This window comes from Canis lupus, chromosome 12 (assembly GCF_003254725.2).
Source record: "Canis lupus dingo isolate Sandy chromosome 12, ASM325472v2, whole genome shotgun sequence".
Lineage (NCBI taxonomy): Eukaryota > Metazoa > Chordata > Mammalia > Carnivora > Canidae > Canis > Canis lupus.
The window spans coordinates 43627605-43651725 of NC_064254.1; the positions used below are offsets into that span (position 1 = coordinate 43627605).

Below are 24121 nucleotides of genomic sequence, written 5' to 3' on the forward strand. Positions count from 1 at the left end.
AGTTTTAAATATGGGCAGACACAGGAAATACCTAGGCCTCGCTGTATGGCATGTACCTTGGAACAAAAGAACACTTTTGATTTAAATCAGACTATATAGATTATCGAATATTGTCCTAAAAACAAGAAAGTAGGGCATTTTGATTTGTAAAATGGCAACATTCCCAATTCTGGGCATGAAAAAGTCCTCTTTCCCTTCTTCCTGCAGCCCCTGTAAGCTGTTTTGGTCTAAGGCCATATGTTCTTCTTGTATCAAGAGAGCAGAGCTGGTGAATAGAGGCAGTTGAAAATCATGGATTTTGGTCCTTGGAATAGTCTGTGTAGTATGCTTTAATTAAGACTGGAGAATCCAGTTTCTAAGCCAACCTCTAAATTAGCATTTATTTTGAAAAGATATTTTACCAATTTCAAATGGTTCTCAGAAGAAGGACAGCATGTCTCCACTGGAGCTAATTCAGGTCTTGGCTGCCATAAATCACTTCTTAAATTCACCAAGAAGAAAGAGTCTCCAATAAAACAGTCATTCTCTTGTGGATGAAGTGGCTTATTAGCAAAGGGGTCAGGATGACAACACCATTCTTCAACTAGAGCTCCCCAGTTCTCACTCGGCAATGGGAGCACCCTGATGAGCTCCCTAGTAGAGAGAGGAAAAACATTTTTTTAAAGAACAAAATGGAAATGTAGCATTTTCTTAATTAAATCAGTATGAAAGATGAAAGAAACGCATTAGCCACATTGTCTGCAATGATAACTTCCCGCCTAGATTACAAAAGTAAAATATACTTATTATAGGCAGTTTGAAAGTGTATAAAGGCATAGAGAAAATAAAAATTATCCTTTCAAGCAACACAGGTATACACATGTTCACAGTCCAGAATCAAAAGATATACACAAACTGTACCTTGCTTTCACTGTTTTAGTTATATTCTGATTCTTAATGATTCCATTCTATTCTATAGGTATGCCAAAACTTTGAGATCATTCCCTTTCTGGTAGGTCCTCAGGTTTTGAGTTTTCCAGTATCAACAACCCTGTCATGAACATTCCTATTAAAACATTTCTATACATATCTGATTATTTCCTTGGGAAAAAAAATCTTGCAACTGTGAGATCACAATCACAAAAGATATCCATATTTTAAAACCCCACACATATTGACAAAGTGCTTTTCAGAAAGGCTATATCAATCTGTAATTCCTCCATGTGCCTGCTTCAGAATTGAATACTATCACTTTTCCATGTAATAGGTGAAAATGGTCTCCATACCACTTTAATTGGCAACTCTAATTACTAGTGAGATTGAACTGGCTTTCATATTTATTGACCAGCGAGTTTCTTCTGTGAGTTGTGATCGATGGACTATTTTCCAATGAGCTATTAGTATGCTGTTAGTAATTTTTAAAAGTATATTCTATCTAAGAATATTAGCCTTTTATCCATCATCTGTGACAAATAGTTTTGTTATTGACTTTTAATTTGGTTTGTCTTAAATTCCAAATCACCTAACTCTCTCTTCAGTGATTTCTCCCATTAACTATTTTTAAATAAACTTTTTATTTCGGAATAATTGTAAATTTACAGAAAAGTTACAAAAACAGTACAGAGAGTCCTTATACACGCTCCACCCAGCTTTCTCTAAGGTTAACATTTTATATAACCATGGGAGATTTGTCAAAACTACAGACTTTATCTGGATTTCCCTAGTTTTTCCACTAATGTCCTTTTTTCCTTTGATCTAGGATCCAATTCATGATAACACACTGCAGTTAGTCATCATGTTTCCCAAGTCTCCTTAATGTAGTCCGTTACATTTTCTTAGTCTGTCCTTATTTTTTAGTACGTTGAAATTTTTGAAGAGCACTGGTCTGGTGTTTTACAGAATATCCCTCAATTTAAGTTTGTCTGATGTTTCCTCAAGATTAGACTGGGGTTACGGGTTTGGGAAACAAACTAACAAACAAACAAAAAAACCCCACAGAAGTGAAGTGGCCTTCTCAGCACATCCTATCAGAGGGTACACTCACTGAATCAATATGACTTATCACTGGTACTGTTAAACTTGAACAATTGGCCAGCATGGTATCTACTAGGTTTCTCCACTAATAAGCTATAGTCTTCCCTTTGCATACTCAATTCCTTGAAGTGAGTCACTAAGCCCAGACCACGCTGGAGGGGAGAGAAATTGAGCTCCACTCTACTATTATTTTTTATGCTTAAAATGGCCTTAAAATTAAGTAGGCCCTTATACTTGCTACTAGTTTTTTTTTAATGGTTTCATATTTTTCTGGACAACAAATACTTAAAATTTTATCAGAAGAAAAGCTAAACATGATTTTACCTATATTCTAAATGAGGGAGATCTGTAGTCTAAGAGGAGAAGAAATATGGGCAGGATGATAAGAAGCTTCAAAATAATTAATCCTGAGAAAAACAGAATAGAACCACGTTCATGGTCTTCTTAATGCCCATGAGCAGTGTGATTGCTTAGAGCAGCCTGAGTACCTACATTCCTCTCAGCAAAAACATATGCTCACTAGAGTCAACTATATTTGATCACAGACCTGATTATGCCACTTATACATTATTTTAGTTACATAATTTAAAAAGCATGTAAACTAAGGAAATATGAATTGCTATTCCTCTGAAAACTAAAGACTTTAAATGAAAGCCAGATGCCAAAAAAAAATAATAACTGATAAGCTGTAGGAGATACAACTATATATAGAACACTAGAAAAAAGGAAGAAGAATAAAAATCTAGAAAAATTCTACAGTTCCATTGCTTTCAGATGTCTAATTTCTCCTTCCATTTAAGAAAACACAAACTAGAAATTGTAGATGATGAATTTTGGATGGAATACCTACTAGTAAAAAAAGCTACACAACAGTATAGCCAAATTTAACAAAGAGGTATCGGTTCCATGGGACGCCTGGGTGGCTCAGCGGTTGAGTGTCTGATCAAGTTCCACGATGGGCTCCCTGCTTCTCTCTCTGCCTATGTCTCTGCCTCTCTCTCTGTGTCTATCATGAATAAATAAATAAAATCTTTAAAAAATGTATCAGTTCCAGGATCCCTGGGTGGCTCAGCGGTTTAGCACCGCCTTCAGCCCAGGGTGTGATCCTGGAGTCCCAGGATCGAGTCCCATGTCCAGCTCCTTGCAAGGAGCCGCTTCTTCCTCTACCTGTCTCTCTGCCTCTCTCTCTCTCTCTCTGTGTCTCTCATGAATAAGTAAATAAAATCCTTAAAAAATGTGTGTGTGTGTGTGTGTATATATACATGATAAAATATTCGTAAATTAATGGACATTTGTATGCTTTAAATTAAAATATTTAAGATGCAAATGTATCATTTTTTAATGATTTCCTCCATGTTAATCTTTTTTCTTTGATCTCCTCAACAATGAGTCTCATAAAAAGACTCTTAACTACAAAAACAAACTGATGGTTACCAGAAGGGTGGTGAGTAGAGGAATGGGTTAAATAGGGGATGGGGATTAAGGAGTATACTTGTGATGAGCACCGAGTGTTGTATAGAAGTGCTAAACCACTAAATTGTATATCTGAAACTAATATTACTCTGTATGCTAACTAGATAAAAACTTAAAAAAAAAACACCAATAGCTAACTAGATAAAAACTTAAAAAAAAACACCAATAAGAAAATGACAGGTAAACATAGCACCTTCTCCTACTGGAGTCTCTGGTGAGAGAACTGTGGAAGCAGGTCTTTGGGCAGCAGCTCCATTACCATCTTAGCAGCTTCTCAAGTACCAGCCCAAGGCCAAAATCCACAAAAGCTGACAGATGCTCTACTGCACTGATCCACCACAGAACTCTGCCCAGTAATTCTGGATCCACCAGCAACAACAATCCCCACAGAACCCTCAAACATTCTACCTGGAACCCTACTAGCAAGTGGACTCATGGATCATTTGGCTATTTGATCAGGGTTTGATCAGGGACAGGAGAGGGGGATTTGTAAATATAATGTGATTCACTCTATTACTATTTAATGGTCATTCTTCTAGATCTTTCTTACTATTCTTATATCATTATAAAATTAATATATTAAAATATATTAAAATGTGCCAATCTTGTAAAAAAAAGGCAATTACAATATGGAAGAAAGAAGACATGTAATTTATAAATCCAGAGGACAAAGCTAGGAAGAAGAAAGGCTCATTTTAGTTTAACATAAGGAAGAACTTTCCCTTTCAGATTAGGAAATGCCCTCTAGCAGCATCACTCCAACTGCTGAATCTGTTTAGGATATTAAGTGACTCTTTCAACATTCATTTTCTAAAAGTCTTCTATGAACCAGGCATTCTGTTGACACAAAATATTAATACACATAGTTCCTTCTCTCAAGGTACTCAGGGTCTAGTAGGACACTTATAAACAATAAAACTTCATAAAATAAATGTAATAAATACTCCTAACAAAGTAATGGTTCTAAATTCATAGGAGGTTGGGAGAGGGGACAGCTTAGACCCTTCTGAAAATTTAATGAAAGCTTTCATCCTTTCTTCAAACATACATTCCCACAAGCACATAAAATCTGCATATTACTTTAGGGGATTCATTGATTCACAAAACCAACCCACAAATTCAGGGCAATAAATACAAAGTATGAGGGGAGTAGAAAGTATATGAATTTCAGAGAAGTGATACTTGAGCTGATCTCTGAAGGATGAATAGTTCCTTTTTTTTTTTTTTAAGATTTTATTATTTATTCATGAGAGAAACAGAGACACATGCAGAAGGAGAAGCAGGCTCCCCTCAGGGAGACTGATGCAGCACTTGATTCCAGGACCCAGGGATTACAACCTGAGCCAAAAGCAGACGCTCAACCCCTGAGTCATCCAGGTGCCCCAGGTAAGAGTTCTTAAAACTATAAAAAAGAATTAAGGGTATCATGAATGGAGTTAACAATATAAAGGTAAGCACCGTATCTGTTTAACTTTTAACTATATTCCTAGTGTCTGGCATAGCGCGTGACTCACAGTATAAGTTCTTAAATACTTGTTAAAGGAATGAACAATCACATTTTGATACACATGAGGCCCCTGCTTGGCTCTGTCGCAGACTGGGATAAAAGGGTTAACAAACCTTTTCCCTTGCTGCTTAAGAATCTAACCTTTGGTTTAACCACCAAGCTCCGTTACCCTGGAAACCAGGTAGATGGTAAGCATGAATTATATTGCTAGGCAACGTTGCTTATGGTAAAAATGACCCCTGACTGGCAAATTGCATCTAGACTGACAAGAAGTATGAGTGAGCTACAAATATCTGATGAGGGTGCCATGCTTTGGACTTGCCTGAATGTAGTCCTTTGCAAGGAACCCTAGAAACTATGCCAAGGAATTGCTACAGAAGATGCTGGCTGCTTAGGACATGAGGCTTCTTCTCAGAGTAGCTCCTGCACCTCCTTGATTGTGGATCTCAAGCTTTGCACCTGGAACTGTGTCACATGGAAAGACAAGAGTCACTTGCTTCAACTGTTGCAGGATTCCTGCTGAGAGAAACTTCTTCTGATGCTGCCCTGCTGGCAAGCTGGCAAGAATTGTGGCTTGTGGTAGGATTGTGAGTCTGCATTTTTTTAAAGTTCTTATTTATTTATTTATTTGAGAGAGAGAGAGAGCGCACGAGCATGAGCCGGGTGGAGAGGTGTAGGGTGGGCAGAGGTAGAGGAAGAAGCAGATTCCCTGCTGAGCAGGGAGCCTGACCCTGGGATCATGACCAGAGCCGAAGGTAGACACTTGACTGCTTAACTGACTAAACCACTCAGGTGCCCCATGAGTTTGCATATTTAATTGAATTTCACAAGATCTCTGGTGGGCACTGACATACACCTTATTCCATTTAATACTTACTACAACTTTGTGAGGTAAGAATTTCTATTCCCCTGCTACAGAGGAGAAAAGATAGGCTCAGAAATGTTCAATAATCTGTAATAAATTCACAGAACCAGTGGTGAGGAATAAAGGCAGGATCTTAACCCAGGTCTTCCAGGCTCCAAAACTGAATTCTTTCCCTCGGAATATATTCCCTCCCCTGACAATGCAGAATATCAGAAAAGGAGACTGGGAAGGGGTGCAAACTGTGTGGGGTGTTACATGCCAACCTAAGAGCTAAGGACTTGTTTCTACAGATGTGGGAAGCATTACAAAATTCTAAGGAGGGAAATGATAGGTCAGATTTGAATTTTTATGAAGAAGCAAAAGAGTACCTGTTTCAAGTGGGAGGCAGACCTAAAGAGGCTCCTAAATCTTCTCTATCACTGAGATTCTCTATCTCTTGACATTTTGCAAACAGATCCTCAATACATCGCAAAAGATACTAATATCAAAATCTCACACTTGATCACAGAAATGAAACTGCACCAAAATTTAAAGAAATCTGGGAGACTTGATACATATTAGCACAAAATGTGCTATTTCAAACTTAACTTGACCCCATATCACAGTGAATAAAAGCTAAAATATATCCCATAACTATCTACATAAGACATCAGAAGCAAGAAAAGTGCTCAATTCACAAGTCATTGCAAAGATAAAAGTGTTTTTACTACAGAAATAATTTTTTTCTGGTATTTTGAAAAACATAAAACCTCTTAGAACAAAAGATGTATTATAATCACAGCTCTACTGAAAGTGTATCTGTTGAAAACCTGAAACTTTGATATGATCTACTTCCCCAGAGAACTTTCAAAATAAAATAGATATCATTTTTTTTCCAAGGCAGTTTTTAGGTAAAAACCTGTCAAAGCTCAGAAAAAGAGTGAAATGATTTCTTGAATTTTCTCTCATCTTAAAATAACATGAACAGTAACACATTTATAATTAATTAAAATTTGTTAGTTATTTTTAATGCATCTTAACCACAAGCCTTAGGGACAAACAAAATACACAATGTTAATCAATGCTATTGACTGATGATGCTTATTCAAAACTTAAACACGTAGAAAAGAAAATGAAATGCCCCTTAACTTTAAAATCAACCATTAATCATTGACAATAATAATGGTAATAACATAGAACTTTTACAGGTTGGATTATAAACAAATGGACATTAAGAATCTTAGAATAACATCAAGTATTTAAAGCTCAAATTATGGCTACTAAAATCTAGATAAATTGAGCTGATGATATCCAACTGGTAGATGACAAATCCTACAAACCAAGCTTTATATTTCATTACCATTATGTACTTAGTAAAATTAGACCCATAAAGGTATCTTCATTTTTTTCCCCCAAAAGTTTATACAATGTTACCAACAATCCAATTTATGCCTGTACTCTTTTTTCACCTCTGTTCTTTTTCATAGACAAGCGACTGCATTCATAGTAGTTATTTTCAGACTACAATTATAGATGGTCTGTCAAGTAGACCAACTGGTTGGATACTCTGACATCTCTTATGTTTCCATAAAGTCTATTCTACTTGTTTCCTTCTAGAGTTTCTAAGGTCTCCCTAACTGCTGAGCTGACACTCAGCTCTGCTGCTGCAGGTGGAATGAGGAGGGCCTGTCTAGAGACCTTGGGAGACCTCTCAAGTGGGACTGAGAATCAAAATCTTTTATGTTTGAGTCTGTTTGGCCAACTAATATAACTCAAGTCAGGCATGAATTTATTTCTAGGAGATGCAACAAATTCCAAACCTGATGATCATTTAGCTGTTTCAATAAAGTAAATTTTGTCATTATTGTTACTTGATATTAGGGCTTATTAGTCTCAACAGGAGCATGATGAAAAACTATGTATGTTCAGACAATTTTTTTTAAGAGAGGAAGAGGGGATGAGGGGGCAGAGGGAGAGGGAGAGAGAATCTCAAACAGGCTCCCAGCTGAATGTGGAGCCCAATATGGGGCTCAATCTGATGACACGAAGATCATGACCTGAGTTAGATACTTAATGGACTGAACTGGTGCCCATGTGCCCCTGTTCAGACAATTTTCATACAAATACTCTGAACTGGTAAAAGTGTAAACTAGAGAATTTTATGGTAAGGAAATAAAGTATTATTTATTTTCAGATATCCAAAACAAATGGCTAAGATCATGTTCCTAAATTAAGAAAAAAAGACTGCTATAACTAGCAGATTTCATGCACCTTGATTCTAATAGGTATTAAAAGCCATTAATGAGTCTTTTTTTTTTTTTGAGGTTTTATTTATTTATTCATGAGAGACAGAGAGAGAGAGAGACAGAGAGAGAGAGAGGCAGAGACACAGGTAGAAAGAGAAGCAGGCTCCACGCAAGGAGCCCGATGTGGGACTCGATCCCGGGTCTCCAGGATCATGCCCTGGGCCAAAGGCAGGCGCTAAACTGCTGAGCCACCCAGGGAACCCCCCATTAATGAGTCTTAATAGATTATAGAAATAAGGTGCAGAGGACTGTTTAATTTGCTTGCCAAGAATTTTTTTCATTAAAAAAAGGAACATGGATTAGTCTTGCACTACCCAAAGCATCATGAATCACAGAACCCAAGGTACAACTTTACATGGTTCATTAATCATAGAATTTTCTGCTGGTAGGACTCCTAGAGTTGTATCTAATCTAACCTCCTCATTTTTACTGATGAGGAAACTAAGGCCTAGAAAATTAACGTGACTTATTCCCAGAAAATAAGGCTAACCAGTAAGCAGATCTTAACTCTGCTCCATCCTCTTACTAGAGGAGTGCCCAGTACAGATAAATCAACCTATCTCAAAGTGCCCTCCTGTAAAAGATGCTTACAATTAGTTGATTTCGATTATAGAACACACAAGCCTCTTTTGGTTTTGTTTTCTATTTAACATGCACAAAAGATGTCCTAACTACCTACATAAAACAGATATCTGAGGGAGAAATGAGAAGACCCGCTGAGTTTAATGTAAAAAGTCAACATGAAATCCTTGTACAGATACTGGAGGATGCTTGTTTTTCCAACAAACATGAGGCATGCTGCCTGAGAGTGAAATCTCCTCCTAAGGATTTCTCTGCATTGTTCAAGAGGCATACACTTGCCAGACACACAGGTCTGATAGGAAAAGGCTTTCAGGTAAGCCTTGCTTAAATGAGGCAAGGGCTAAATCAACTCCATGTTTATTTTATTAGAAAGAATAGGGAGGAAAACAGGGTCATTTCCCTGGCACAGCTAAAAAATCGAGTCCTGAATCAAAAAGACTTGACACACTAAACTAGATAATTTGCTAATTTGCTAAGAAGACCACTAAGCAAAAGGGTGGGGAAGGAATCTATAAAAGGAACTTGTCAAGCTTTTACTATTATATGTATGACAGCTTTTAACTGTTTTGACAAGTTTGGAAAATTGGCCTTATTATGTCTACTTAAGAAGAAACACAAATAGGAAGCATCATAAAATTTTAAGCAGGGAAGTGATTGGTCAGGTTTGAATTTTGACAAAGAAGAGGAAGAAGTCCAACAAGAGTGCCTATTTAGAGTGAGAGTTAGGCCTAAGTAAGCTCCTAAACCTTCTCCATCACCAAGATTCTGTCTCTTGACATGTCTAAGATGACTCATTATGTCTACTTAAGAAGCAGCTGAAGGGATATAGACAAGGTTTCCTAGCTACTAAGTGGTGAGGCTGCAGTTCAAACCCAAGGTTCCATTCTCCCACTCCTGCTTTACACCACACAGCCTCCAGATGGTCACGGTTAGGGAGCATGAAATTGTTCCTCTAGGTGTACCTATAAGCCCTTCTAGTTCTCAATTCCAATGATTAGAAAAAGAATGGACACAAAACAGAAGATATAGTTCCTGCATGGGAAGAATTGTTACAGGTAACAATTTTTTATATCATCATCCTTTTCCAAAGAAACACAGATACCAGCCAGTAATGGATAAGCATATCCTTTATGGTGAGCAGTACCAGGAAATAGTGCTACACTGTATTTAACTTGCTCTTCCTGTGACTTCTAGGTCACCTCATTGTTGTAAAGGCATGCATGTTTCAGCAACTTCATGTGAGAATTCAACCAAAGCCTAAAATAGACTGAGAGGAGAAGTTTCCAGGTTTTACTACAACACAAAGTGGAATCCTATGGATATTTCAGGTTACAGTGGGTCTGTCACACAGTGCATACTGTGCAGCAACTTCAGCTCTTAGGTAATCTGAGCAGGGACATTCTCTCTTCTGCAGATTTAGTCACCTCATCTCTTACCCAAAATAATCATTCGGAGGTGTTCCACTCACTATCTCCCCACTTATACTAGGGTAACTTTCCATGATCTCATCTACCTGGGGCACTGCCAGGAATTAGAAAGTAAGCAAGAGACACTGGTGGAAGGCCAAAATAAACACCCTACTGTTTATTCAATTCAACCCAGGAAGAATTTATTGAGTACACTATTCATCAGGCACTGTGACCTGATGCTGGGGCTGATGGTGACGATGCTAGGGCTAATAATAAGAATAATAATTATAGTGGTAGCCATCATATACTGAATGCCCAGCACGTGCCAGGCACTGCTATAAATACTTAAATTCATTTGATCCTCTGAATAACCCTACGTAGTAGCTCCTATTGTCATCTATATTTTTGTAACAGGGAAATTGAGGAATGGAGTGGTTAAGTAGCTTGCCCAGAGTCACAGCTAATATATGGTGGATGCAAACCAGACAGTCTGGCTTCTGAGTCTATACCACTAGTGGCTCCCCTACACTGCACTCTAAATATGAGTGGGGATAAGGGACACAGGTCAATAAGACTATTCCAACACCTGGTGCCTATAGCCCAATTGGGAAGACAGGCAAATAAACCTTTGAGGAGCACATAAACCAACCGAGAATTAAGGGAAGGCTCCTGGCTGTAGATGGCCTATCAGATGAAACTAGGAAGGAGCTAATCAGAAGGAGACAGGGGGTATGGGGTACATTCCAGAGGAGAGAGTAGCTCTGTACAGGCAGAAGTTTGGCATTCATTGAGATAAGGAACACCGAAAGAGGAGCAGGTTTCAGATATGGAGAAAGATCTATCCCCAAAGAAGTCTCAGGCACCCATCTTGGAGGAAACACATCTAATGAAGAAATCTAACTTCTTTCTTTAACTTTTTCTTTTTCTAACTTTCTTTCTTTCTTTCTTCTTTCTTTAAGGATTGTTAACAACAATGAGGTTTTGATCTGTCTTTCCAACCGATGAGTGATTAGAAGCTGAAAATTCAGAGGAAAGGCTTTGTGCCCAGGAAACAAGTAGGAGGGAGAGAGAAGGTGGAAAAAATAAAGAAAAGAGACAGACACCTTGGGAATACAAAGAATATACCAAAGGGCCCTTCCCATCTCAAATGAGCACACAAATCACAGCACACTGTAAGAATGGGTTATAAGATGAACCTAATCACCCAGAAAAGGTTAATCTGTGCTCTGTATGCTCTGTTTTAGTAAGTAGGGAAATAAGAAATGGATTTTAGAGAGGGACTAAGAGAAAGAGTTCAAACAAAAAGTTGTGTTGCAAGAGCTTCTATGATTTAGAAGATTCACTTAATGTGGGGAAAAAACCTCATTCACCATCATGATGGATAAAACATGCAACAGAGTCCATGTCTCTTTACAGAAGAGACATGCTTCGGTGATCAACACAGGCTTTCACCAAGGTAAGTCGTCCTCCCTCAAAGCCAGCATGCTATGTTCCCCTTTGTCACCTTTAGAAGACCTAACTGCTCTATGATTGTTGGAGAGCTTTATGGTTGATTTTGTTCAAAGTGACATTAAGCTGGCTCTCATTTGAAGGCCATATATTGCTCCCCTGATAATTACTTCAAAAATTCTAATAGAAAAAAAGAAAACCATTGCCAGGCACAGAATGAATCAGTGTAAAATACATTCCTTACCTGTCTCTTATTATGACTTCACCGCAGGACTGGCAATAAAATGTGCAACATTCTTGGGCTTGTGAGCTCTGATTAAACATTGAAACCAGTTCTAAAGAGAAATCAATGAAATAGCAAATCTTAGAGGTGTGGGACAAATATATTAACATACTTAAAGAGTTTAACAGCCACAATAAATTACTATCAATAAACACTGTTTACAATCCACCCAGAAGTACACATTTAATTAGCATTATCTGATGACTCAACTAGAAGCAAATATTATGACGTGCTCTCAAAACAACATATTTTGCTAAGTGTTTCAGAGTTAGGTATTGTCCTAGATTATCCCTGTTACATACCACTGAGTTATTTCACTCATTCCATAAATACCAACGTTAAGGATGGGAGAAAGATAGTAATTACTTTCACATCAAGCTAACTACAAGGGGCCTGGCTTCACCATCCTCAGCTTTCCTCTGCTCTGTCTTAGGTACAGTTTTTCATCAGTGTGATTGCTGCTCTTATCTCTTAAATTTAAGTCTAATTTGATTTAAATTACATACAAACAGAATCTCGAAATTGGTCTTTATTGGGCAGGTTCCTGGGAATGCAATGGTTTCTAAGAATTCAATCTTCCAAGAGCAAAACTCAATTTGGATTAAAGCTGTGGAAAAATGCATATTTCCCACATTATGTGAAGTGTAGCATTCCCTTAGTTTCCATTATATCATTCATGAAGAAAGGAAACTTTCATTTCCCCCCCCAAAAAAAACCCAAAACAAAAACCCACACACAAAAATATCAGTCTGTATATAAAAAAAAAAAAAGTAATGAGGTCATACTCATTTCAAGCAATTTGAACTTGGTTCGTGTCACTTTGTATTTATGTTAAGATTTTAAAAACTGATGGTAGAAAATTTAAGCCTTGGCAATTAAAAATTCATCCTTTTAATTTCTAGGGGTCTCTGCCAACCCCTGTAGCACTAAGGTGAAGTAAACAGTATTCTTTAATTTTGAGCAGATAATAAGTAGACCTGGTAAGTCAACCAAAACAGTCTCTTCAGAACCAATAAACAAATTTTCAGTGAAACACTCCCCCCTACTGGTCACACAGCATGATCCACTGGCTTAGGTTCAAGACAGAACTTCCTGACAAGGTGACAGTGTGAGAGAGCACTGCCACCTGGGGACGAATCTAATGCTTGTGCTGCCATCAGATTTCATTGTAGTCAGTTTCATGTCAAGGGTCCAGCCTGATCTGACCTATGTTAAACTCAGGGGAGCGTAAAACAATATGTTTACTGTAGTCCTTGAAAGAACATTTATAGTTGCAAAGTCAACTTTTTAAAAACCTCAAGACACAATTGAATGTGCTAAAAATGTCGTCACTTCTACACTACATTTTGACTCCAGTCAACATTAGTATGCATCTATCTGGTATTTATTCATTCAGCAAATATCTATTCATCACCTATTATGTGGAAAGCTATTAAGTACTGAGATCTATTTTGCATACTCTTTTCATGCACTGCAGAGCAGGGTTATGAAAGTCTTCCTTTTCAGATATTTGAGTAAAATGTTTTAAAAATGTAAAGCCACAGCAGACCAATCGAATGCAAGCAATATGCAAACCAACATTCAGCAGTCAACTTTTACCATCCTATAATTACAGCGAAATAATAATGCTTGCTGACTTAAATTTCTTTTAATAGTTCAAGTTTTGCTATTTATTAACAAACTTTACCCAAGTTGGGTAGGCGACAAATCAATTGTTTCTCTAGAAGGCCTTCATACCTCCTTAGTATGGGACCTAAAATCACAAATCTAGAAAACTAGCAGACCTGAAAAATACACCAGTGTGGCTTTTGTGCCTATCTTTGCCCAGTTTCCACAGCTGGTGTATTTCCCATCTTGGTGACCCCATTCTTCTTTCCATGGTTATTATACTAGTCATTCTTAGCATGTGGATACGTCACTTAAGCTCCATGAAATTTCAGTTCCCTATGCCTTGTTCCTAAATACAAATCTTTCCAACTCAAAACTAGCTATTCACTAATTTAGGACTTGGGCAAAAATCACTCTCCAATGAAAAAGCAGCACAAGACTCAAGGGAATGTGCCACATCTCCTAAATGGCTCTTCAGAACAATCCTGCTGACTCCACCTTGAGTCTCCAAGCAGCTCAAATGAAAGCCTAAGTAGAGATGAGGCAGGAATGAAGTCTCAATGTGCAGCTGAAAGAATCATAACACTTCCTTGACAAGGAGCATCTTGTAGGTCTGTTACAGTCTGCTTCCCCTTTCACATAATTTTTAATCCTCTGAAGCCTATTACTTACATGGGAAAAGAGGCATTGAGCCAATAATTTTATTAAATAAGTTATTCTGAGAAACATTTCTACCATCTTACTGAATCAATATGACAATAACAAAATACTAAAAATATAACAGCATAGCAATAATCAAAATCATATTATGCATCAAACTCAATTTCAGAATCTATATATGCTGTTTCACCTGGAAATGTCTCTAAATGGATGGGATCATTTCCATCATTCAGTTCTTTGGTCAGATATCATCCGTCCTCAGAGGGGCCTTCCTTGAGCACCTTTTACCCTAGTCACTCCCTATCCCATTACTCTGCTATACTTTGACCATAGCACTTTTCTCTGTATCCAAATAACTTATTGGTTCATTATGTTTCCACCCATGAGAATGTAAGCTCCTTAAAGGCAGAGGCTTTCCTAGCGTGTTCATTTCTGTATCCCTAGCACCTAGATCAAAGCCTAGCTTACAGTGTAAGCAAAGTTTGTTGAATGGATGAGTTTCTATGCAATGCTTTAAAATCCACCAGGTCATGCACAACTGCCATCTGATTTAATCTTCCTATCAACTCAGGAAGCTATGTAATTTTAAAATTAAAGAAACAAAGCAAGGGTTATATGGGAAAACTCTGGACCTTCACTAATTTTGCTGAACCTAAAACTGCTCTAAAAATTAAAATATATTAGGAAAAAAAAAGCACATTAACCACACCCTCCCCCCAATCATGGAACAAAGCTTCAGAAAGGTTAAGTGGCATGCTCAACTGCACAGCTAATAACTCTGGCACAGTTGACAAAGAACCTTTTGACCAGCTCTTTCCATGCTTCTGCTAAACAGGCTTTTTCACCTGGGAAAAGGTCAACTTTTCAAAAGAAAAATCATCTTTGATTTACAGCGGAAAACTAAATGCAGGAACGAAACAGGAGGCTGGGATCACTCACTGGCGTTGGATTCTGCTTGCACCTGCAGACGCAGGTGCAGTCCATCTCCAGGGACATACCGCAGCCCACCACAGGAGGACGGCACAAGCCTGACCTCTGCTGGAAGCTGGAGCTCTGTGCAGCCTTCTGGGGTCTTCACCTGGAGTGAGGATGGCGTTATAGAAATATCCATGGACACACCTCCTTCTTTAGGCTCCCTGGTAATTAAAAACAAAACATAAAAAATTACTTCTCCTTGATGGAAACCAAGTGATAAAACAGAGAAAAAAGGCCAAGACCTAACTGTTCCTCTTCAATAAATGTTCTAAAGTTACTGTCCTAAAAAAAAAGTGAATGAATCATAAAGGAAATCATCCTATACTAAATTTAGATCAGGTCAGAGAGTACTTTTCCCTGTCACTGTAACATGAAAGTTCTAGAACATAATTTTATTCTTGCCTTTTTTAATGGTAATTTAAATGTGAGTTTCCCTCGTTGCTAATAATGATCTTGAGCCTCAGTTCTCTATCCTTTTTTTATTTATTTTATTTTTTCCCCAGTTCTCTATCCTAACGCATCCTGCAGCTACTCCAACCTGGACCTACCTGGGGTTGCTCTCAGAGTCATTCTGCTCACATAGACCACCTCTCATTTCCTAATGCCCCCTATTTTCTCCCACAAGTTTCCCCACAAGGTTTCTTCGAACCAGCACAATCCAATGCTAACCTGTTGTACATCATGCATTTGTTCTCCCAGAGATCCCCTGTTCTCTAAAATATTTTGGTGAGAGGACACAAGGCAGCATAAGATAGTGGCATATCTGTCTTTGCATCTCTTGATCCTAGCGTGGTTTGTACATTCATTCTCTCTCTCTCTCTCATTCACTCAATACAGCTTTTTAAAATTCTGTAATGTGCCAGGTACTGGGACTACCATTAACAAGGTATCTCCTCTGCCCCTCATCCCAAGTAGGGCATGGGCAAGTAAACAGGAACGATTAAGGGAGTATTATAAAAAACAACCATGCACTGGCAGGGATAGGGCTGGCAGCAGCAGGCCACACTGGTAGGGAATGGGCAGCCCAGCACCCCCGGGACAGGTTCTTCATGATCCAAAATCATAGGACCACCATCTTCACAGATGCCAAGGAGTAGAGCACCATGTTCAAGCTGAAGCATATCCTTGAGGGCATCCTCAAGTGGCCACCTGATGAGCAGCAGCTGTACAGGGATGACCAGCTTCTTTATGATGGCAAGACACTGGGATAGTGTGGCTTCACCAGTTGGATGTTATGGCCACAGGCCCTGGACACTGTGGGCCTGGGCCTCTGAGAAGCTCTCTCTACTCCCTTTCCACCAGATGAATGGTTCAAAGCCCTGTGCATAGAGCCCTTCTCCAGCCTTCCTGAGCCATCATGAAGCCACAGGACTCAAGAAGCAGTGCCAATGAATAAGCAGTGCAGTGGGAGGCCCTGGCCCACCCCTAGTGCCCTATCCCCTCTAAAAGAGATTTGGGTGTCAAAAACAACAACAACATTGTACTTATTAATGATAAACATAGAGTACTATGGAAACACATGGAGGGCTACAGTGACTATCACAGGTCAAGCATTGTTATTTGAACAATGAATGATGAGTGAGTGAAATATTCTTGCTTCTGAGACTAGCATTACAACGATGCTGCATTTAACTTACAATAAAGTACTGTCATTTGATATACAGGATTTTGATAAGGATACCAGGATTACATGAAACAAAAGATACAGGAGAAAGAAACTTCTTGTCAATTTTAACAATTTTTTTTTTCAATTTTAAAAATTGAAAAAAATCGGGCAGCCCGAGTGGCTCAGTGGTTTAGCGCCGCCTTCGGCCCAGGCTGTGGTCCTGGAGACCCGGGATGGAGTCCCACATTGGGCTCCCTGCATGGACACTGCTTCTCCCTCTGCCTGTGTCTCTGCCTCTCTCTCTCTCTCTCTCTGTCTCTTATGAATAAATAAATAAAATCTAAAAAAATAAAATAAAACAATCTAGTGATGTATGAATACCAGATATAAAAGGACTAGTCCAATTCACTACAAATAGAAATCACTTGGTAAAGGCAATCGAGAATAAAACACAGTCCATTCCCTGTCCATCAGGCGCTGAAAAGTACAACAGCAGATATAGACCTATAGAAATGATCCTCAGGGATCCCTGGGTGGCGCAGCGGTTTGGCGCCTGCCTTTGGCCCAGGGCGTGATCCTGGAGACCCAGGATCGAATCCCACGTCGGGCTCCCGGTGCATGGAGCCTGCTTCTCCCTCTGCCTGTGTCTCTGCCTCATTCTCTCTCTCTCTCTCTGTGACTATCACAAATAAATAAAAATTAAAAAAAATTAAAAAAAAATAGAAATGATCCTCATATGAAGCTAGAATATGCCTAGAATTCTAACAGAGGTGCCAAGCACTCTGCCTTTTAAGTGTAGACAGCAGGGGCGGGCCATTAACTCCACATCACCTACGTACAAAAGTCAGGCCATCTACTTGAGTATTATCTAAGTACAGAGATCATACCATGTGTTCAGCTGTCAATCTTGATTAGGCCTCTTAATTTGCTTTAGAAGATCCTAAGACTATTTTCTGGTTAGTTCTTTTTCAAACCATATGGACTTGTACTTAATTGGCAAGAACCTGAGTCTTTTCCAAGGAATATATCCTTAAACTCTTGAGTCAAAAGTCTAGTTCTTTTTTTTAGAGAGAGATTGTGCACGCGCAAGAGAGCATGAGTGGGGGAAGGGGAGGGGCAGAGGGAAAGAGAAACAGAATCCTAAGCAGGCTCTATGTTCAGTGTGAAGCTCAATATGGGGCTTGATCTCATGATCCTAAGAACATGACCTGAGCTGAAATTAAGAGTAAGATGCTTAATGGACTGAGCCACCCAGGCACTCAGAGTCAATAGTTTTAAGAACTGATATTTAAGAAATAATAGTCCTCTAAAGCAGAGGTCAGAAGGACCAAATGGTATATATTTCTGGTTTTGCAGGCCATTTATGGTCTGTTGCATATTATACTATGTATTTTATTTTTAATAATGCTTTAAATAATGTAAAATCCATTCTCATAAGTTGTACCAAAACAAGGCACAGGTTAAATTTGCACATGGGATATAGTTTGCTGAACATTTCTCTAAAGATAAATAATTTGTCCATTTTGCTGCTCAGAGATTTTCAAACTGGATTGTGCCACTGGCACTAGAAGTACCTTAAGGGACATCACTACATTTCTACGCCTCACCCCACCCTATCTCTGGCTTACCACTCTTCTTCCCCTTCATGAAAAATTCAGCCAATTTGAGTGGAGTAAGATAGGCATCAATGCAAGTGTGGGAAAACCACAGTGGCCTGGAGATGTGGAAAACCCAGAAGAGTTAGGAAGGAGGGCATCCACCAGGACAGCCACCCTACAGGGATGTCAGATCTCAAGAGGAAGGAAGAGAAACCTAAGTGGGGGAGGGGGGGGTGGGCAACTCAGTATAGGGTTTCCAAGCCTGCCCTAGACGGCTCAGGCTGCTATAACAAAACACCAGAGACTAGGTGGCTTAACATACATTTCTTACAGTTCTGATGGCTGAGAAGTAAAAGTTCAAGGTACCTAGAGATTTGGTCCTTGTTGAAAGCCCTCTACTTGGCTGGCAGATGGCCACTTCCTCCTTATAACTTCACATGGCAAAGAGAAGCAGCTTTGGTATTTCCTTTTATAAGGTCACTAATCCCATTATGGTGGCAAAGAGAAGCAGCTTTGGTATTTCCTCTATAAGGGCACTAATCCCATCATGGTGGCTCCACACTGAAGACCTCATCTAAATCTAATTATCTCCCAAAGGTTCCATATCTCCTAATACCATCATATTGGGGATTAGGGCTTCAACATATGAAATTTTGAGGAAACACACAAAAATGCATTCCGTAACAGAATCCAAACAAATGAGGAAGGTGTCAACACTGAGGGGAGGTAGGGGAAGAATCAAAGGATGCCAGCATAAGATTAATTACATAGATGGGAACTGACCAAATAAATGTATGTCATGAGAATAATGAAAGCCAGGATTCTCACTGTGGGAGAACAGAGTTATAAAGTGGGAAAGGGAAAAAATCAGAATGGATCCTATGGTAATGGACTAGAATTGAAAATATCTGTGTGGAGTCATGGTTTTCAACGTATATAAAGAGATATAGTACTACAGATGTGTATATGTGTATGTGTGTAGATGTATAATATACAAACACACATACACATGCATACATTCATACACAAACATTATGCATATGCCACATACACACTCTAGTTTTGTCTACTAGGGCCTGGAAAAAGTGACAGGTCAATAGTAATGATACTTTATGCTCAGATTTTGGTTTCTAAAGGTCATTTTCCAGTTTTATTCTTAAAATTTTTTTAAAGGTTTATTTATCTGAGAGAGAGAAAGTATGCTACAAGTGGGGGGAGGGGCAGAGGGAAAGAATCTCAAGCAGACCATGCATTGAGCCTGAGTCCAACATGGGACCCAATCTCATGACTCTGACATCATGACCTGAGCCGAAATCAAGAGTTGGATGCTCAATCAAATCTGCCATCCAGGCACCCTAGTGATTTTCCACTTTAAAACAAATGGACATACACAAAATGATGTTCCTTGAAAAAATAACTACATCCAAGGATGGAACAGGAAAAGAATGAGATGAGACTGGAACATGTTGCTGTGCAAACAAAGAAAAAAACTAAAGAATAATAGGAACATATTTAAAAAGATCACATTACAAAAGAATAATAGAAACATATTAAAATCATCTTGAAGGGACTCCCCCTGGCCACATCTGGTATAAATTTGAGCAAAAAAAGTAACCCAATGAATAGATGATGATCTTGGGTCCATACTGATGTAAATGAATGAATTAAAAAAAAAAAGTCTGATAAGGAACATTGAGCATTGATACATAGTCTCAAAGGGCATCTCCAATTGATACTTATTGATTATACAGTGTCTTGCCCGACTGAATCAGTAAGAGTAGGAAGAGTTGGAACTGGCTATTTCACTGAGCAAATCTGAGATATCAGAAGCATGAAGAACTCTCATTTTGTCACCTTGCAGTATTCTTCCTAAATACTGAAGCTCTTTACAGTGTATATCAAAACTACCCATGAGCATGGGAATACAAGAGGTCTGAGATTCCTATACATGTGACAAAATTTTTTTGTTTTTTTAACTCCACCTCAGATTTGTATTTTTTCTTCCCTGTAAAAGTAGTAACCCAGTCAGACGACTTCACCTAGGACCCCATTATGCTGTGCATTTACTGTGAGCTTTTGCCTGCCTGTGCTTTTACTTGTAAAGCCAGAGTGCCCAGTTTCTGCCTTCTGGAATACAGAGATAGTTTTATCCTGTGCTGCCCTTGTTCTGTAGTTACTCTGATGATAGTCAGTGGGATTCTTGAAGTTTGCAGTATTCTTCTTTCTTGAATTGTTGAGAGAGGGGAAGAGAAAAACATCCTTTTTCTTTTATGATAGTGCAAACTGGCTAAAGTGTATGTTCGTATTTCCTTATCATTAAAATACTGTTCAATTTGTTTCTTACAGACAAGGAAAAATATTTTTGCATAAATTGACTCCACTATTGAAAAAGGGATAGTTTGGGGCACCTGGATGGCTCAGTCGGTTAAGGATCTGCCTTTGGCTCAGGTCATGATCCCAGGGTCCTGGGACTGAGCCCTGAGTCAGGCTCCCTGCTCAGTGGGGAGTCAGCTTCTCCCTCTCTGTTCCACCTCCCTCTCCTGCTCTTTCTCTCAAATAAATAAAAATAAAATCTTAAAAAAAAGGGATGCTTTAGATTGAACCATTATAGCTTCAGAATCAATCTTTTCCTAAATAAAAATATTAAAACCAAAAAAAACTAAGCAAAAAACAAAACAAAATAACACTTTATGGTGGAGAAAGCAGACATCATCTTATCTACATGCTCAAAGTTAACATATACTTTAAGGAAATAAGCCAAAATCCTGTGATACTTGATAGGAGAACACAGCATCACTTCCGTGATATGCTTGCCAAAGATGTACAACCTGAACCTAATCCTGAGGCAACATGAGACAAACCCAAATGGAAAGATATTCCACACAATAATTAGGCTGTAATCTTAAAAAGTGTCAAGATTATGAAGGCCAAGGAAAACTGAGGAACTCTTCCAATTTTAAGACACTAAGGAAACACAGCAACGACATATAAGGCATGATTCTGAACTGAGTTCTTTTGCTATTATGGGTATTATGTAGATCGGCGGCAAAAATTGAGAGAGGTCTGAGTATAAGATGGTAGTAACATGTTTCCTGGTTTTGAAGGTTGCATGTTGGTATGTAGAGGAATGTTCCTATTTGTAGGAAATACACAGTAATGTATTCAGGAGTAACATTAACTTACTCTCAAGTTTGAGACTGTCCAAAAACAAAGATTTTTGAGACCCTAACTGTACATACCTTTTATATACTTGTGGCTTTCTTCATTGTGCACACCCTGCTTGAAATTATCCAATGACTTCCTATCTCACTCTGAGTGCAAGCTAAAATTCCTTCGATGGCCCATAAGACCCAGTGATATACTGGAGACAGCTGCTAAAATTCCAGGCATTTTGCAAACTAGTTGACATCACTTTGGTAGCTTGACATCATCCATAGTGAAAGTATCTACATCACAGGAATCAGTAAATGTTGCAAATCAGGAAGATTTTTTTGTTAGTTTTATTGGTTTTCTTGGAAAGCAGGTTGTTAAACATTTACTAACATACATCTGTAAGACTATGTGCTCCACCAGGCCACCCACATCTCTCTGAATTTGGCACCCCTTCATGCTTGCTGTTCTCTCAGAGGGAAACAGTCTTTCACCAGGTATTATATAGTTCCAAACCTTTCCCCTTTAAGTTTATTACTCAAGTGTTGCTTTCTCATTTGGAATAAGAGGTTGTAATTTTCTCTCCCTATCCCTTTTTGTTTTATTTTTCTATGTATTTATTTTCATTCAAATTCATATATATTTTGGGCACCTGGGTGGCTCAGTTGTTGAGTGTCTGCCTTTGGCTCAGGTCACGGTCTCGGGGTCCTGGGATCAAGTTCCCCATTAGGCTCCCTGTGGGGAGCCTGCTTCTCCCTCTGCCTTATGTCTCTGCCTTTCTGTCTATCTCAAGAATAAAATCTTAAAAGAAAAAATCATTTATATTTTATTTATTTTGTATAATTTCTGCTCACTTATCACCCACTGCCACCATTATACTATAAGCTCAATGACAGCCAAGAATTTTCATCTTTGTTGCTGTCGTCGTTCATAGCTGGATACCTAGCACTTAGAATCTGAGTTTTGGGGGGCACCTGGATAGCTCAGTGGGTTAAGCATTTGCCTTAGGCTCAGGTCATGACCCCAGGGTCCTGGGATTGAGCCCTATATTGGGCTCCCTGTAGGGTAGCCTGCTTCTCCCTCTCCCTCCCCCTGCCCGTGGTTTCTCTCTCTCTCTCTCTCTTTCTCACTCATTATCTCAAGTAAATAAATAAAATATTTAAAAAATATATTAAAAAAAAGAATCTGAGTTTTTGGCACTAGAATAGGACCTTAGTAAACATCTGTGGACTAAATGAATGGCTAAGGTTTATCCCAGGAATACTAAAATAGCTTAACATAAACGGATTTTTCTAATGCATTTCACGGATGTAAATATGAAAGCGAAAAAAATATGACCATCACAATACATGCACAAATCATTACAGAAAATAAAGTATCTATTCATGATTAAAACCCATAGTAAAAGGATCCCTGGGTGGTGCAGCGGTTTAGCGCCTGTCTTTGGCCCAGGGCGTGATCCTGGAGACCGGGGATCGAATCCCAAATCGGGCTCCCGGTGCATGGAGCCTGCTTCTCCCTCTGCCTGTGTCTCTGCCTCTCTCTCTCTCTCTCTCTCTCTGTGACTATCATAAATAAATAAAAATTTAAAAAAATTATTAAAAAAAAAAACCCATAGTAAACTAAGAAGAGAAAGGGACCACGCAATCTACCACACAGATTCACCAAGTCAATTTCATCATACCTAGTGATAAAATGCTAGAAACATTTCAAGATTAGGAACAAGAATAAAAATCATATCATTTACATTAACTGGAAACAGACTAAAAATTTTAATTAAAATGCAGATTATCAGAATGTATTCTGAAAAACTCCACCCAGTATATGCTTTTAAAAATTTATATGTAAAGGTGGGATCCCTGGGTGGCGCAGCGGTTTAGCGCCTGCCTTTGGCCCGGGGCGCGATCCTGGAGACCAGGGATCGAATCCCGTGTCGGGCTCCCTGCATGGAGCCTGCTTCTCCCTCTGCCTGTGTCTCTGCCTCTCTCTCTCTCTCTCTCTCTCTCTCTCTCTCTCTGTGACTATCATGAATAAATAATTAAAATATTAAAAAAAATTTTTTTTAAAATTTATATGTAAAGGATACATTAACACTAAGAAGACAGAAAGAGATATGTGAGGCCAAACAGTACTGTCAAAAATGTTTTCTGACAAAGATACTGTGTATTTCAGTGGAAGAAACGGCACTCTTTTAAACTAATGGTGATGGAACTAGTGGATATTCTTATAGAAAAAATAAAATAAAATTTAACTCCTATCTCACTCCAAACACAGAAAATGAATTTCATCTAAATATAAAAGCTAAAACTATGTAACTCCTAGAAAATAAACATAGGAAAAAACAACCTCAAGATAAGCAAAGATTTCTTAAGAAGCAAACAACACTAACCATTAAAGAAAAAAATGCAATAAACTGAAGTTCATTACAATTAAAATTTTCTGTTCTTGAAAAGACACCATTAAGAAAATGAAAAGGCAAATTTCTGATTGGGAGCAAGCGTTCACAAATTCACAAGGCATAAATAAGAAAGGTCCTATTTCCAGAATCTATAAAGAACTCTGTAAATTCAACAATACAACAAACAGCTTGATTTTTTATAATGACAAAAAATTAGAAGACACACACACACATAAAATTAGAAGACACCTTCCAAAGGA

General features: G+C 38.5%; 1 protein-coding gene and 1 pseudogene across 11 annotated transcripts in view; one reads left to right on the top strand and one right to left on the bottom strand.

Moving 5' to 3' along the window:
- Window positions 1–24121, bottom strand: part of UBE3D (ubiquitin protein ligase E3D) — a 209498-nt gene that overhangs the window by 183175 nt on the left and 2202 nt on the right. For 10 of the 11 annotated variants that reach the window (XR_007401277.1, XR_007401279.1, XR_007401278.1 and 7 more), the window contains exons 2-4: window positions 15074–15270; window positions 11828–11918; window positions 402–633 (exon numbers count right to left, since the gene is read on the bottom strand). Coding sequence is in view for 8 of the 11 variants with exons in the window: in XM_035698084.2 (XP_035553977.2) it covers window positions 402–633; window positions 11828–11918; window positions 15074–15270 (520 nt within the window). In the remaining 3 variants the exon portion in view is untranslated. Of the gene's footprint in view, window positions 1–401; window positions 634–11827; window positions 11919–15073; window positions 15271–24121 lie in introns of those variants that run through there. The other variant, XM_049092308.1, reaches the window with a different exon arrangement.
- Window positions 15265–16538, top strand: LOC112658285 (elongin-B-like; annotated as a pseudogene).